This window comes from Pterocles gutturalis, unplaced genomic scaffold, assembly GCF_000699245.1.
Source record: "Pterocles gutturalis isolate BGI_N339 unplaced genomic scaffold, ASM69924v1 scaffold3437, whole genome shotgun sequence".
Classification (NCBI taxonomy): Eukaryota; Metazoa; Chordata; class Aves; order Pterocliformes; family Pteroclidae; genus Pterocles; species Pterocles gutturalis.
The window spans coordinates 74,849-89,759 of record NW_010115068.1 but is presented as its reverse complement, the minus strand read 5'-3'; the positions used below and the strand labels follow the sequence as shown (position 1 = coordinate 89,759).

Genomic DNA, 14,911 nt, shown 5'->3' with positions numbered 1-14,911 from the left:
TTATGCTGGAAGCACAAAGGCTAAATATGTGCCAGTGCACAAATGGATGTGTGCACGCGTGGGCGCAGCTTTACGTTCAAGAAGAGTTGAGGGAAGCTGTCCACTAGGACACTCAAACTCATAAACAAACACTTCGCTTTGATTCTTAAGTTACAGAAAAGGAAAAACAAAACAAAACAATCCAACTGCAGTGGCTGGAATCAGTTCAGCTTCTTACAGAGGCAGCTGGGAATAAATCTCATCACATATGAAACCTAAGAGAAACAAGAAAACTGTTTACTTTGGAGAGACTGGTAGCTGGAAATGACAGCCAAAAAATGAGAGAAGGTACTAAGTGGTCAGTCTCAGCTAGGAAGCACACAAAATATGGTCTGTTCCAAAGACAGATGTCATATAAATGCCATAATTGATGATTAGTAATTGTATGTAACTCCAACATCAGGATATCTTCCACCCTGTATAAACAGCTTTGCTCACAAGTTGAACGTTCCCAAGGAAGATGCTGTCAGCTTTCCCTGAGCAGTCGTTAGCTCCCAAATGCTGCCACACTCATTTTCTTTGTAGCACAACGCTTAGTCTGCATTTAACTTCATGGTTCAGAAAGAATAATAAAAAAGAGCTATCATCATATATTGGCAATTTCTTATTTTATAAACATACTATTTGTATACTGTTACATAAACTCTACATACAAAGGGAAGAGCCTTTGTAAGTTATTTTAAGGGATCTACTGTATTTGTACTAATGACATAACAATATGAGAATTGGGTACTGTGTAAGTTTACTTTTGAGCCAAGAAACTGCACTCCATGAAAATGGAAAGGGATCTCGGGGTGAATCAGTTGTTTAAATGTGACATTTCTGGAAAATGTGGCTAAAAGTAATTAGCAAATGACACTAAGCGACATAGAGATATATGGCAGGAAATAAAAATTGAAGTAATTTTAGAAAATTAAGTAATCAGGTGTTAACATTATGTTAGCAAAAGACGTCATAATAGATGGTGTTAGATACTCAACAAGGCAGAGGTCTAATGTTACAAACCTGACCTAATACTACAGATTTCACGGTAATTGCCATGTAACTCCCTTTCATTTATCAAGCTTTAAGTAAATTCTAAGTATTTATTAGACACTCTTTAAAAAATTCAACAAGTACAGATAAGTATGGTACATATATTAGGAGAAAAGAGAAGTCATTGCAAAAAGGTCCAAAAGATACTCAACTGACTTCAAAAGTATCCTAAGAAATACAACGCAGTGATAAGTGGCAATTTATAGCTTAGAGAGAATTTAAAAGACTATCTGTTGTATATGTGAAGATAGGCACTCATTTGTGTAACCAATTGATTTCTGCATTTTCTGTTAGGGAAACATATCAGCAGATAACACAGAAGTTTTTGTTTTGACTAGGCTTTGCTGGGGTTTGATCTGTAATTCTGAGCCATTATGGATTTCTGTTTTGAGAAGGAAAGAAATTGCCTTCAGAGAGGCAGACTAAGATGAAGCTGCTCCTACTGGAGCGAACAGCTAGAAAAGCTGCACTCTTTATTGCATCTCTGCGCAGAATGTTTCTATGCGCTCCTCAGAATTTAGTTAGGTTTTCAGCTAGATGTGTGAGTGAAGGATACGATCCGAGCAAGCTAAGTGTCAGATGACAAGGCATGAAGACTAAAATGGGGGATTAAAAATGAGACTCCGAATGGAGTCTGTCCAGAAAAGGCAGCATTTTCCAGCTGTGTAAGTAATTTAAAGCTTGTGCCCTCAAAATGCTTAGTGATACAAATTTGTTTTCTACTTTGCTCGTAGATCCACCAAAGTTAACTTGTAGTTAGATCATAGCTGTCTTCTGAGTGAAAGTGGAAAATGCTGTTTGGGAAGGATAAGGGTTATTGCCCTCAGCTCAAATGAGGAGCTGGTTAATGGTGTGGAAGCAGCTGGCTATTTTAAAAGATATGAGACAGTCAGATAAAAGCTGTGATGATGCAGCAGCATTGAGGGAACGGAGACCTGGAGGTGGGAGCTGAATTCTAAGACCTGAAGCTAAAGCAATTTTTAACTGAAAAATGAAAGGAGAAGGATGATCGGTACTTTTTGGTTGTGTTTTCAGGATACAAAGTGGCCCTTGACCAGGATTAGGATTTACAACGATAAAATCAATTAGCATGTGGGAAAACAGTGAATGAAATGTTCATTCTGCACATTGCCAGCTGCGGCAGCCACCAAAACAGTGTGAATTTTGGTTTGGCTTCATTTTCTCCTGGGACATGGGAGATCTGACTAGTTCTGCACCATCACCCCCTGTAAGACAGAAAGCCAGTACGGAGCATAGGAGAAAGCAATTTCCATCACCCCCATGCTGGCTAGCAGAAAAAAGGTCCCACTCGGGAGATAAGCTCTGACCCTCGGGGGCTCCTGGAGGTGTTGAGAGCCCCAACACACCCTGCAAAGCAGGCATGAACCTCCCAGGTACAAACTAGGTCTACACACTGTGGAAAAGACGACCCTTTTGGTTAAGTAACCAAATTACGAGGGTTGATGTGATTCATGGATCATATCAATCCTTATCTGCCCCAGATATTATCTAGAAAGCCAATCACATATAATATAACCATTGATTTTGAACGCAGGACCCCAAAGGAAAGCAACAATACATTTCTCATTACTTGAACAGTGTAAAATAACATAAAACCTTTTTTTTTGTTCTGTAAATGACCTGAGGACAACTATGCAAAGTACAAAAGGTTGTGCAGAGAATCTGTAATGTCCCTGAAAAATAAAACAGGAAAATAACCCAATAATAACTGATACATAAGTCACAGGTTCTAAGGTTGAACCCACACAGTACTGTATATCATCATACACTTTATATAACTCAATACCTGAAAGAATGGCAACTTGGAAACAAATAACAATGAATTATGATCCTGCAGGATATGCAGCATAAATTAAAATTCGGTTTCACTCTTTTTTTGTAGGAAAGCAAGGAGGAGGTTCTTAAAGCTATTTCCAAATCTACAACTGCCTTTAAAAATTATGTTGATAAAATTCTAGCAGAATTTTCAGGCACAGTATAAGAGAAGAAAAACCTTAAATGGGTTCCAGTGAAGGTATTACTAATATACTAGCCACTGCTAATATCTATCCAAGAATTTATAAGTGTATGTTCAGAAGAACAGAAAAGCAAAGGATGGTGAGAAGTGAAAATGGGCTGTTATTATAACCCTGGGAAAAGACTAATTTAAATCCAAGCTTTCCCTATGCAACATTGTGTTCTGCATAGCAAGGAAAATAACGAATTTAGATCCATTATTCTTTGCTTCTTCAGAGGACTCTGCTGAAGTTTGAGTGTGGGGAAAATAATGAGTAATAACTAGCACGTTACAGAGGATTTTTTTTTTCCTGTTTATTCACAAGCAAACAATCTGTGCCGAATACATTCAGGGGACTCTCACATCAATAGCTGGTTTTCACATTTGCTGTGATCCCTAGTGGGATCCTCCGACTGCCTACTGTCTTGTGAGACAGGATTCTTTAACACTGAGTAAACTGCTAGGAAGATCTGATCTCTTCAAACTTCGGAGTTTCACCCAATGTGAAATCATATCCTCCAGTTCTTCTCCTAAAAAATAAAGCTGTCTTGGAGACAAACATGCCTTTTGACACAACTGGGGCCCATCCCACAAAGCAGCTTCAAGATAAGGAGTGCGGAGTGGATCCAATAATAACGTAGGAGCCAGCGTTGTCTGTTGAGCACAGGAGTGATGATGTAGCTTCTCTTCCCTTTTAACAATATCTCACAGACCTCTAACTTTCATTAAAATCTGCGAAAGGAACTCACGAGGTCTGGCACCTTTTGCTAGAATTGCTTAAAGCCTGAAATCTCATCAGGTTTGGACTTAGCCCAGCTCTGAAAGGGACTATATCGTTGGGGTTGTCTTATCCCTAAGGAAGGTCAAAACCTCAAGAAATCTGAGGAAAACATGGGGGATGGAGCAGAGTAGAAGAGTAAGCGTCGGACCTCAGTCTTATTACTGAAATATTAGCCAAAGTAGCGAGACTTGCAGGAATCAGAGTGAAAGTTAAAAGGGAAAGGTTAGGTTGCCTGAAATGTAGAAGATCCGGGCTGGGAACAAATGAAGGAAGAAAGGAGCTTTAAGTTAAGCCAAACAGTTGGAGGGACACCATCAATAGCTGATAAACCCAAATCCTGTTTTCCTAACATGAAAAAGTCAAGCAATTTTTAATTATACCCTATAGTAGCTTCATTAATATTATTTCTAAATGTAAACAAAGCATTATATAACTATCTGCTACTACCAAAAACATCTTATTTTAGGTATACATGTTTAATTGTGTTAAATAATTCAAATGGGCAATTACTTCATCTCTCACTATGCTTAATTAGCAAAAGAAAAATGGAGAATTTTATTGATATGAATGTGAAAGAAATACAATCCTTTTAAAACTATTTATTTTCATTTAACTGAACTGCCTTGCCATACTAAAAAAACATTTTGCAGAGGTTAAATAAAGTATTTCATGGCAACCGCTGCTTCTTAGTGCCTGTGTAACCAGAAACATGAGCCAGCCGAAGTTGTGCAAGTTGGTTTTCTTTCCCAGTAAGAGAATGTGGTATCTAAGACCTTGTCCTAACTCATTTTATCCCCAAGAGTAAGTCAAGTAAGTCAAGTATGAACTAATGCCTGGAGGGAAGTCCCTGACTCCAGAAGTATGGATTATTTCACATTTATCTTACAATCTGCTCTCAGAGTTCTTAAAATTCACTAACTTGGCAAGTTGGGAATTATCATGAGAAATGAAATAATTTCATAACTATGAAGTCATCTAGCATTCCATGAATATGACACTTGGAGGGTTTGTCCATGCTCGGGCATTATTTTGACCTTTGGATAATAAGCCGTTAGATAGTTTTGCATGGAAACACTTAGAAAAGTGGCACAGCATAATAGGAACAACCTGATGTCTTAATTGAGTCGTTGTTTTCATTTCAAGGATTTGTATTAATCATTGAAAAAATGTACACAACAACATTTGTAATAATATTTAAACAAAATTATTTTGTACGATCTAAAATGACAAAGGATTGTGCTGTTTAAACTGTTTAGACGAACTGCCTTCCTGACACATGCTAAACTTACAACGATTTGTATTTAACATTAACCAAATGAACAAGGCTTCCAGATGGATGCCAAGATTCTCTGACCTTTGTAAAGAAAATTTCCTTCTATCTCAACAACATGTAGAAAGCCTGGGCTTCCATATATTTTCAGTGTAATGACCTCAGTACGTCTAAATTTCCCAGCAAGAGATGGCTGTTGAAAAATTTTAAAAGAGTAGAAATATTCTTGAAATTATTCCAAGGGCTGGGACAAGAGAAGTCTAGCCCCCCTGCTAGAAGAGCCTGCTGGCCAGCAATGCGGTTGAGTGAGGAGGAGTGAGCAAGCTGTTCACTTCACCATCTCCTGGGACATGGGAATCCAGCAAGACACTCCTGACTGTTTATCAGCCCAATTCTTCAGTGAATCTGAATCTGATCGGAGCAAAACAGAATGGGGAAACCCTTTGACATCACCAACTTTCAGCTGAAGAATGAATATCTGAAAAATGAATCTGAAGTTCCTACTGTCACATCACTCGCTCCCTAACGTGTGATTTGGTTTTCTGCTGGGCTTTTCCACCTTTCATCCTGCACTTTTATTTTTCATTTAATAAGAAACTTGCATAGCAGCCAAGAAAATGGAATGTTTTGCACTGCTCAAGCCTATGACTGAAAGGACAAGCTAAAGATAAATGTTTTAATACTTAAGCTCTCCAGGTGTTGGATGGCTAATGCCATATGTTGTGCTGGTTGTTTTTAGCAGCTCGGCTGGTACTGACAGAAAGTTATCAGTAACAAGCTGCAATTTTAACTCTTCTACTTTTCACGTTGCTAGAGATAATCCTAATTTTCAAAAACCTTTCCAGTCTGCACCATTATCAGAAGCACACCATTATCAGAAATACACCATAATTAGAACGACACCATTGGCAGAACTATCTAGAATGGTGGTTAAAGAGGATTCTCCCAACTGAATAATTTTAAATAAGTAACCAGAAAATGGATATAAAAACTTGTTAAGAGAAAAGCCTTACTTAATGCTAGCTTTATTTATAATAGCTTTAAACATTTCTTTTTTCATGTGTTTATGAAAAGGTTTAAATGACTTTTTGGGTGGTTGCTACAAAAGCAAGTGATAATTGGTTATGAAATATGGGTCACATTTAGCTCGTTTTATACAAGCTGGTTGTTCCTTCTCCCTCACACAACCAGAGAGCGTCACGTCAATCATAACCTACGTGTGAGTACTGTCACCTGATGAGTGGGGACCCTGTCTTGCCACCTGACACTTGCCCAACTGCCCAGACCAGAGTCACCCATTGGGGTTGCTCACCCACAGGCTGGGGCATTACAGGTGTTCTCCTTGTATGAGAAAACATAACAAAATTTGAAAACATAACAAGGGATGTACAGCGCCTCGAAGTCTCCAAAGGCCCCATCCGTGTACTATTACACCAGCACACACCATTTATAACAACTCTTCTGCCTTTATTAGCCTTCCTTCCTCTTAACTTACGCCTTGACTTCACTGTCAACTGCAACTGTTTACTCTGGCTGAATCTGCTCTGCACGGATTACCGCATTCATGTAAAATTCAGTAGTTTTGCATATCCACCAACTGACATATGAACGAAAAACACAGTAAATTTGCCACCTCTGCTTCCCAGTGAAACTTGAAACTTGTCAGCAGTGAAAGCGGGCACAGCTCCTGTTTAGAATTACCATCCAAATGACACCTTCGTTTTCACATGCTAAGGCTGGTATTTTCCAGCGCTCTAGAGAAGTCAGGAACCCCTGGGTATATATATTCAAAAGAGAGAACAAATGGCTTTGCTGTCTCATAAATACTTTTTTTTTTTTTTTTTTTTAGTTTTAAATTCTTGCCCTGTCTTGAATGAAGACGAAAAGTCAATTTTTCACCACCGCTCAAGAAAACCAACAACATGGTTTCACTGAAATATTTCCTGTTGATAATTTTTAAATATTTTATTTCAGTTTCAGTGTTTGTCCTTAAAAAAAAAACAAAACACCCAAGAAACAGAAACTGCATTATTTAAACTATGTAAGTGGGATGTTTCTGACCATTTCAAATCTTTTCTAATGCAAGCACATGCTGAGTTGAGAGATTTGTCCAGTTTGACCCTGTTCTGCAAACAATTTCAGCGAACAGATGCTTCTGGTAAAAACAATTCATTAAAAAAAATTCCCCAAACCTCTAATGTACATCACAGAAAACAGACACTGATCACTTGGTTACGAAAACCTGGCAAGCGATCTTCTTTCGCTCTTTTTTTCAGAAGCTTCGTTTTCCACAATCGCTCCGTTTTACAGAGCGGTTGTGCACATCCAGTTCTACCCTCGAGTAACTTCTAAACGCTTCTGGCTTTCCTCACGCTTTGTTTACTTTTTCTCTCTGATGCAGCCCCAGCGGGTGGCTCCTGGAAGAACTGGAGCGTTAGAGATAGCTGAGAGCACAGAGAAAACAGCAGAATCAAGGCGTAAAGCCACCAGTTGGCTTTAGCGATCGCTGCGTTGGAAGGGCTGGTTCTGACATACCTGCGGGGACTTGTGAGAGCGCCAGCTGTACTGGTGACTGTGGAGACTAGCCAGCAAAATATTTTCATCAGTATCCACCTGGCCAAACCGCAGCGTCTCTTGGGTGTCGTTACAGATCACAAAATGGCTGAAGACCAACTCCTCTGCCTCAGGGCATTGGTTCTGAAAGGAAAGGGATATGAAAGCCAGTAAGCATCAGATTAATTGCAAGGCATTTGGCAGCTGTCTGCCCAGCGGTGACTGTTACAACACAGACGTGCTTCAAAATCTCTTGCCATTAGCTTTGGTCTCATAGTACTCTCCTCTCTGCAAAAACTAGTGTTTGGGTTGACAAAATATATCCTAAGACTTAACATATTTTACTTTATGTTTCTGTAATGCAAATCTTAAAAGATTTAGAGCTCTAATGAAAACTACATTTCCTAACTTATGGAAAAGCCTTCAATGAAACTAAATTCAGTTGGAAACTACACGTCACATAGGGCAGGTGGAGCACTGCAGGCTGAGAAGAGAGGCATGAAGAGGTTTATCCATGCTTGACAACTGATCTCTCAGGCCAACAGACTGCACTTCCTCTTCCCCAGCTGCTGCTTCTACATTGAAACGTTGCTGTGGGTCAGCAGCAGCAGACTCTCTCTCTCCTGATACCACAACACTTCAAGAAACAATTATTTTTTTAATTTATAATTAAGAGTATTTTCACAGCTCTATCAGGCTGGTTTGAAAATGCATCATGAAATTTGACAGTCTAATAGGAAAAATAAAAAAAAACTATCATGGGTTTTAAAAGTATTTTAGATTTTACGATACTTTTTCTCCTGCCTGCAGCATCCTTCCATCCCTCTTTTTCTGCTTTTCATCTGGCTGCTTGTCACTCTGTTGACACAACGAGACTATATGATAGTCATAAAAATTACCAGAGCTCCAGGTCTTCCGCTCCTGAAGGCACGAACTATAATCCCCTATATGGGAGAGGTCAAAGTGTGACTGACAATTTGATTTGGTAATCATCTCTTATAAATTTCTGTCCTAGTCACTACTGGGCTGGCACTTTCCACTTACAAGCAACTATCTAGCAGCTATAACAATTCCTCCAAGAAAGCAACATTTGGATAGTCTTCACGCAATTTAATGGGTAGAATACAAAGAATTCATCTTCTTATGCATTTTGTTACCTTTTTTTGACCCATCTTTCCTAGCACACACTTTTGACAATGTTTTATTGTTGGCTGGTTCCCTTCTCTCCACAATACAGCCCAGCTGCTCTTTTCTCATCCTTTCTTCCCATGACATTTTCTCTAACCTATGGGACCTCCATGGTCTTTGAGAGTTGATTCTGTTTCCCCTCCTTGCTCTCTCAGTGGACCTTTTAAACAGACACAATGAAACCAGCACCTCCTCTTGCTATGATCATATGGGTCTCCAGTTCAGCGATAACAATGTTCCTGGAAGCCTGCAGAAATTCTGAGATCAAATGAGACAGACAGAAATATTTCCTCACAGATCCCTATGGATCCTTAGTTATATCCATGAAAACCAGTTTGGTACCTTGCTTGTAGCACACTGCTGGCTGATACAGGTGGGAGAGATTTTGTGAAAAGTGAAGTGTGCAAGGGATGTCCAATTTAGCATCCTTGAACGTATGTTCACTACTGTCATTAAGTTCAGAAGAACCTAAGGAGCAGGTTGTGGTTCCTTTTGTGACTAAATGTCAGAATGGCTGGCTGGGAGTGTTTGTGCAAAAAATTATTCACCTGAGGAGTATCTAAGCATGAGAATATTGAGATGAAAGCTTCTCTCTAAATCTCATGAATTCTTCTGCATAAGGTATCTTCTGTGAAACAAGAGTCAGGTGAGCATAACCAAAATCTCACTTTTTCAAAGCAGTGAAACTCATGCCAGAGCAATATGTCTGTATCAGATTCAGTAGCAGATCTGACTATGCTAAGGGCTGACATTTACAGTGCCACTTCAGAGTGCAGAGTTTATTTTGGCATTTTCTAGTCATTTTCTACGACTTTTTACTGTCAAGCTGCCATACCCACATACCCATAAGTCTACCACAAATATATATATTTTCCTGTTACAGCTTTGCGAAATGTTCTTTTTGAAAGGGAGGATTTACTATCCATAGAGCTCAGCATGTTGTTGTTGTCAAACCTAGATATAACTCCAGGGGACTTTAAGAAAAATTTTTTACCCCAATATATTTTCTTGCTGATTACGCACAGACTGGAAGAACACCAGAAGACGATGAACCTCCTTCTTTTTACCTATTACTGCCAAACTAAATTACCACAGACTGCAGTTTCTTGCATTTTCTGAAGGGAAAAGGGAATCTAGCAAGCTTCAATTTTATTGTCTTGAGTTTTTGGCATGCATAGAACTCCTAAATTGTACTGGGTGAATATCATCCCATCAGGGATTATTAACAGCCTTGCACACATTTTGGTACTGACAAATAACTGCCATCAATTACTAGTCTTAAATGTTAGCTTTGATACTAGAATACACTGCTTTTAATGGCAATGTTTCTCAAGAGTTAAGAAAAATAGGTATTTTAAGCTCAATTTTATAAGAGTTCCAAAGTTTTACCCAAGGAAGCACCAAGATTTGCATGGTAAGGAGTTGCCAGGCTTAAGAGAGAGCTCTTGACAATAACAGCTGACTAAAGGATGATCGAGGAAGTTAGGGGATGCTTTCGTTCACTATGGCGACTATGCACTGTACAGGCAAGATTCTAGACAACTCTTCCTCTCCTTGCAGTAAATCCGGGAGATCTTTCCCTGACAGAGTACCATCCCATGCTTCTTGGTCCCTGGGGCGCTGCAGCAGCTCCCTGCACCCATCACAGGGAACGGGATCCTAAATTTGCTGCTGAAATGTAAAAGTAGAAGCTTCTAGGGTAAGCAGAAAGTGACCCCCCTCCCTCCCCCCCAAAACAAACCAAAAAACCCAAACCAAACCAGCAAAAGGATAGAGTGAGGCAATCTTGATTGATAAAAGAGTGTAGAGAAACCAGACATAATAAAAACAAACAGAACTGGGCCATTTGTGTGGCAGCGATGATGAAGGGCTGAATGATGACTCCAGGAGCTGAAAACACCCAAGTGTGGATTAGGAAAAAAAAAATTCCCTCTCTGAATTAAAACAGCAAATCAAAAGGATCAGCAAAAGATCAACAGCCTGAGTCAGATACAGATTAGGGTCAGTTCCTGGGGGACAATTTCCTGCCCTTCTTTAGGTCATTTTTCAGCTGGTCTTTTCTCTCAGAGAGCCCTGGAAGGTGTTTCTCCTTTATTAGGCTTTCAAATATTTTGTGGATTCTGTTCAGAGAGGGGAAAAACATCCCACACAACACTAGTCACCAGGCTTTCCTTGTCTCAGGACTTTCTGCTCATGTCTCAGCTCACAGCTATTTCAAAGCATTTCTGGATCTGGAAAAAAAAAACCCCATAAAAGCCTGGGCCTCTTTATATGCATAAAGTTATTTTCTGTGTGCTTCACAAGCTACCAAAGACCTGTGCAAGCCTTCTCTCTCAAACACACACACACACTTTATAGTACTAATAATGTTTTTTGGACAGAAAGTCTTTAGCAATTTGCTTATCTCCTTCAAAGTTCCTCTAAGAGAAAAGAACATTTTCCTTCTGATTATTTAAACTTAATGGCAGTATCCTAACATTATGACCTAGAAAGTTAAATGGCAGCTACATGCAAATTTTCTGCACTGTTTTCCTTTGTTCTTTGTGCTGATGGTGGAAAGATGAGGCAGCTCCTGTGATCACAGATGTCATTCTGACTGATCCCAGCTCATTAAGAAAACTTACACAACTGCCAACAGAAAGGTTAAGCACCGCAGAGACCTCAAGGAAAAGAAGTTCCAATGGTTTAAACCAGGTTTAAAACAGGAGCTTTTATAACTTCTGAGGGGTTTAGGGAAACATTTGCAGGGCGAGAACACAAAGGAATATTTTTTTTCCCAGGAATACTCACGCAGTACCCTACCTGGGGGATTGTTTTCTCTGCTGACCCTGTTACTATAGCTATCACAAAGCACTGATGCTCTAAAACAATTTGGGAATGCTTAAATGCCCAAATAAAGGGGAAAAAACCCAAACATATCCCCTCCCTCCATATATTCACAGAAGACATGCATTTTCTATCTCACTTGATACTCTCTATATCAAACAGTAAGACTAAATTAATAACAAACTTGAAGTTCCCTGCCCAGTTATTTGATCATTAAGCCCATTAGTTTAGCTTTGCATTTAGATGTGCATTAGCCTGTTACTGTTTGCATTTAAACAGAGATTTCAGATGAGACAGTGAAAACTGTTTTTAAAAAGTGCTAATCCTCTCAGATTTTCAGCATGTGACTTAGAAGTTTAAAGCTAGTTGTATGCCTGGTGTTTTTTAGGCTTCATCTAGTTTCAAAATGTTCATCATTACTTAAATGAAAAAAAAATAAAAATCAGTCCATATCTAGGAAACCAAAGACACTGCCAGAGGCTTCTGTTAATCCTGAACTCTTGACCTAAAGGTGCAGGGCCGAACTGTTTCATGCTTCATCTGTCTGTCCACTGAGTACAACATCACTTGTTGCAAATATTAATCCAGTAAAAAAATATGTGGAGAATTCAAATAACCTTTCCTGCTTAGTAAATTCATGCTTCGAGTTGGCAGCACTTGGACTGTATTTTGTGCGAACAGCAAACATCAAACGATGCTTATCGTTGGGAAACTCATCCCCTCCCTGGGCAGTATGTGCCACCCCCCCAATCTGGAGGTAAAGCCACATCCAAAACATCTTGGTAACAATTAATTTAATAAGCCGTTTTGAACCCACTTGTGTGTTAACTGTTCACTAATTTCAAAGCGGTGCAAGTTTTTAATCTCGAATACTCAGGGCTAGATACCCACCACATCAGACCATGGTGGCAAGTACCCTTGACATGAGAGGAAACAAGAAAATTACAGCAACAATTACAGAAGTATATCCTCCTGTGGCTCATGTTAACATTGCCAAATCCATGTATAAATCAGTACCAACTATTCATAGAATGTACCTGTCAGCAATATACCACGCGACATATGGCTCTACTTAATCAAATATACAATTCCATTTTTTTCAACTCAGAATATTCCTTCAAGGCACAGAGTAGTCAGTCAGTCAGTCACACTGTGATGTGGTTTAAAACATTTAAATATTTATGCACCATATTTTATTTATATGTATAGCTATGTCTGAGAGATTTTTTTTTTTTTTTCCCCATCCTAAGAGGAACCTGACCTTTCTGAAGGCCATTTTGCAGTAGTTGCCACACATGTCTTAGATGAGGGACTAGTACCAAGTCAGAAATATTTTGGATTTAAACAGCCTACCAAGGACTCTCTTATACTTTCTGTTTGTTTTTTATTAAAAGCATTGTTCAAAAATATGACAAAAAACAGAAATTGGAGCTACAAAGATTTTGTTCGCATTGATATTTGAGCCAGCTGTAAAGATTTAAATCACACTAGATCTTGTTTTATGAATGTCCTTTTGCAACAAGAAAACCATGGAATGCCCTTAAAAAAGAATTTTTTGATATAAAACAGATGTTTTTTCCTTTTTTGGGGGCTTTGTTATTGTAGTGCCATGATAGGTAATTAATTCCCAGGCTCCACGTAGGTCTTCAGGCAGATGAAGAGAATGATTTGATTTCAAGGCTCTAGTGGAGTTGGGGAATTACGGGCCTTCGAGGGGTCACTGCAGAAGCAAGGTTCCTTACGCTGGGACTGGTTCAGCCATTAATGCTGCTTGCACAGAAGGGAATGTGAAACTAGTGTTCAATAAGGACAGAAGTAGTAGCTGGAAACAATACGCTCTACTGCTCGGACTGAGCTGTGCTTGCATCACTCACCTTTTCATAAGTTAATGGAATATTATGAATTTCAAGACCAAGATTCTGATTATTCTGATAGAAATCCATGCAGTTTCACTGCAACTCAAGCAGTTCTGGCTATATTTCCCTTTACATACAGCATTCATTGTCTCCTAATTTTCGTTGCTATCATAGAATTTCTATTTATTAGTAAAAAAACCACTTTTGGTATCAATTAAAGCTTTTACATCTTGGAATAATTTTTAATGAATGCAGTTGGCATTCTAATTTGCAATTAAATGAGTGACAATAGCTCCATTTTTTCTCACTATTGTATTTGCGTACCTGCTGCCAAGCTTGAATCGCTGTATTTAGAGAATGAAGAGCATATTGGCCAAAGTTGATGAAAATGGGGTCCAACATTATCGTGCAGTCCAATAGCCTTCCTACTGTGCTGCTGGAAATAGCAATCTGCCCCCAGATTTTGAAAGGTTTCACAACATGCTGCATAGTCACGTTTCGGCACTCCAAAAGTTTACAGTCGGCTTGAGTCGAAAACTGGATTTCCTGGAACGTTGACTCATCACTCCACTGACGAAGATATACATGAGGCTCATCAAAGGAAAGTATCATGTATTCTAGTTCAGATGGCATGTTCTTATCAGATAAAAATGGCTGAAGAAACTTTGGTGGTGCTGAAAAGCAAAAGAACAAACAAGACTAAAACATCACCATTGCCACATTCTGTGTATTTTTGTAAATTGTGTTTTAACTGCTTGCACATCTGATGAAAACAAGTAAAATTCATAAGAGAGTCAACATTTCTGAACTCTGAAATTAATCCTGTTCACACTGTTGATTAGATGTAAAATAGGACTGTAATTAATAGCAGCTGCAAACAAGAAGTATTGGCAAAACAAAACCTTTCCATGGTGAATAGACCAGTCAACCAGACTGTTCTATCTACACAATACTTCAGATTGCCACCTATTTGGAGCAGAGACCATATTTCTGTGAGAAATTTTGCTGTAGTAGATGAATGATATTCCACACATAGCACATGATGAATACAATAAAAACGAGCAATATAAGATTTGCTGTCACGTGACTGTGCACGCTAACAGGCTGCACAAAGAAAATTGCCTTTGCTGCAATTACAGAAAGTTCAAGATGACAAACCCACTGAGATACAACATATTACCCCATACTACTAGAAATTAAACAAAACATTATCCCATGATTAAAGCATGAGAAATATATCATAAAAGAGATTTTATCGCATTCACTGAAGTCTCAGTCCTGCAAAGTGCTGAGCACTGTTGCACCAGACATTGCAAGGCATGTACACCACTCGTGTAACATGAAGC

General features: G+C 38.9%; 1 protein-coding gene across 1 annotated transcript in view; it reads right to left on the bottom strand.

Annotated features, from left to right (window-relative positions):
• Window positions 1–14,911, bottom strand: part of LOC104462882 (vacuolar protein sorting-associated protein 13B-like) — a gene marked incomplete at its 5' end in the record, with an annotated part of 112,291 nt that overhangs the window by 35,868 nt on the left and 61,512 nt on the right. The window contains 2 exons of the mRNA XM_010075026.1: window positions 7,678–7,839; window positions 13,890–14,239. Of these exons, the coding sequence (XP_010073328.1) occupies window positions 7,678–7,839; window positions 13,890–14,239 (512 nt within the window). The remainder of the gene's footprint in view (window positions 1–7,677; window positions 7,840–13,889; window positions 14,240–14,911) is intronic.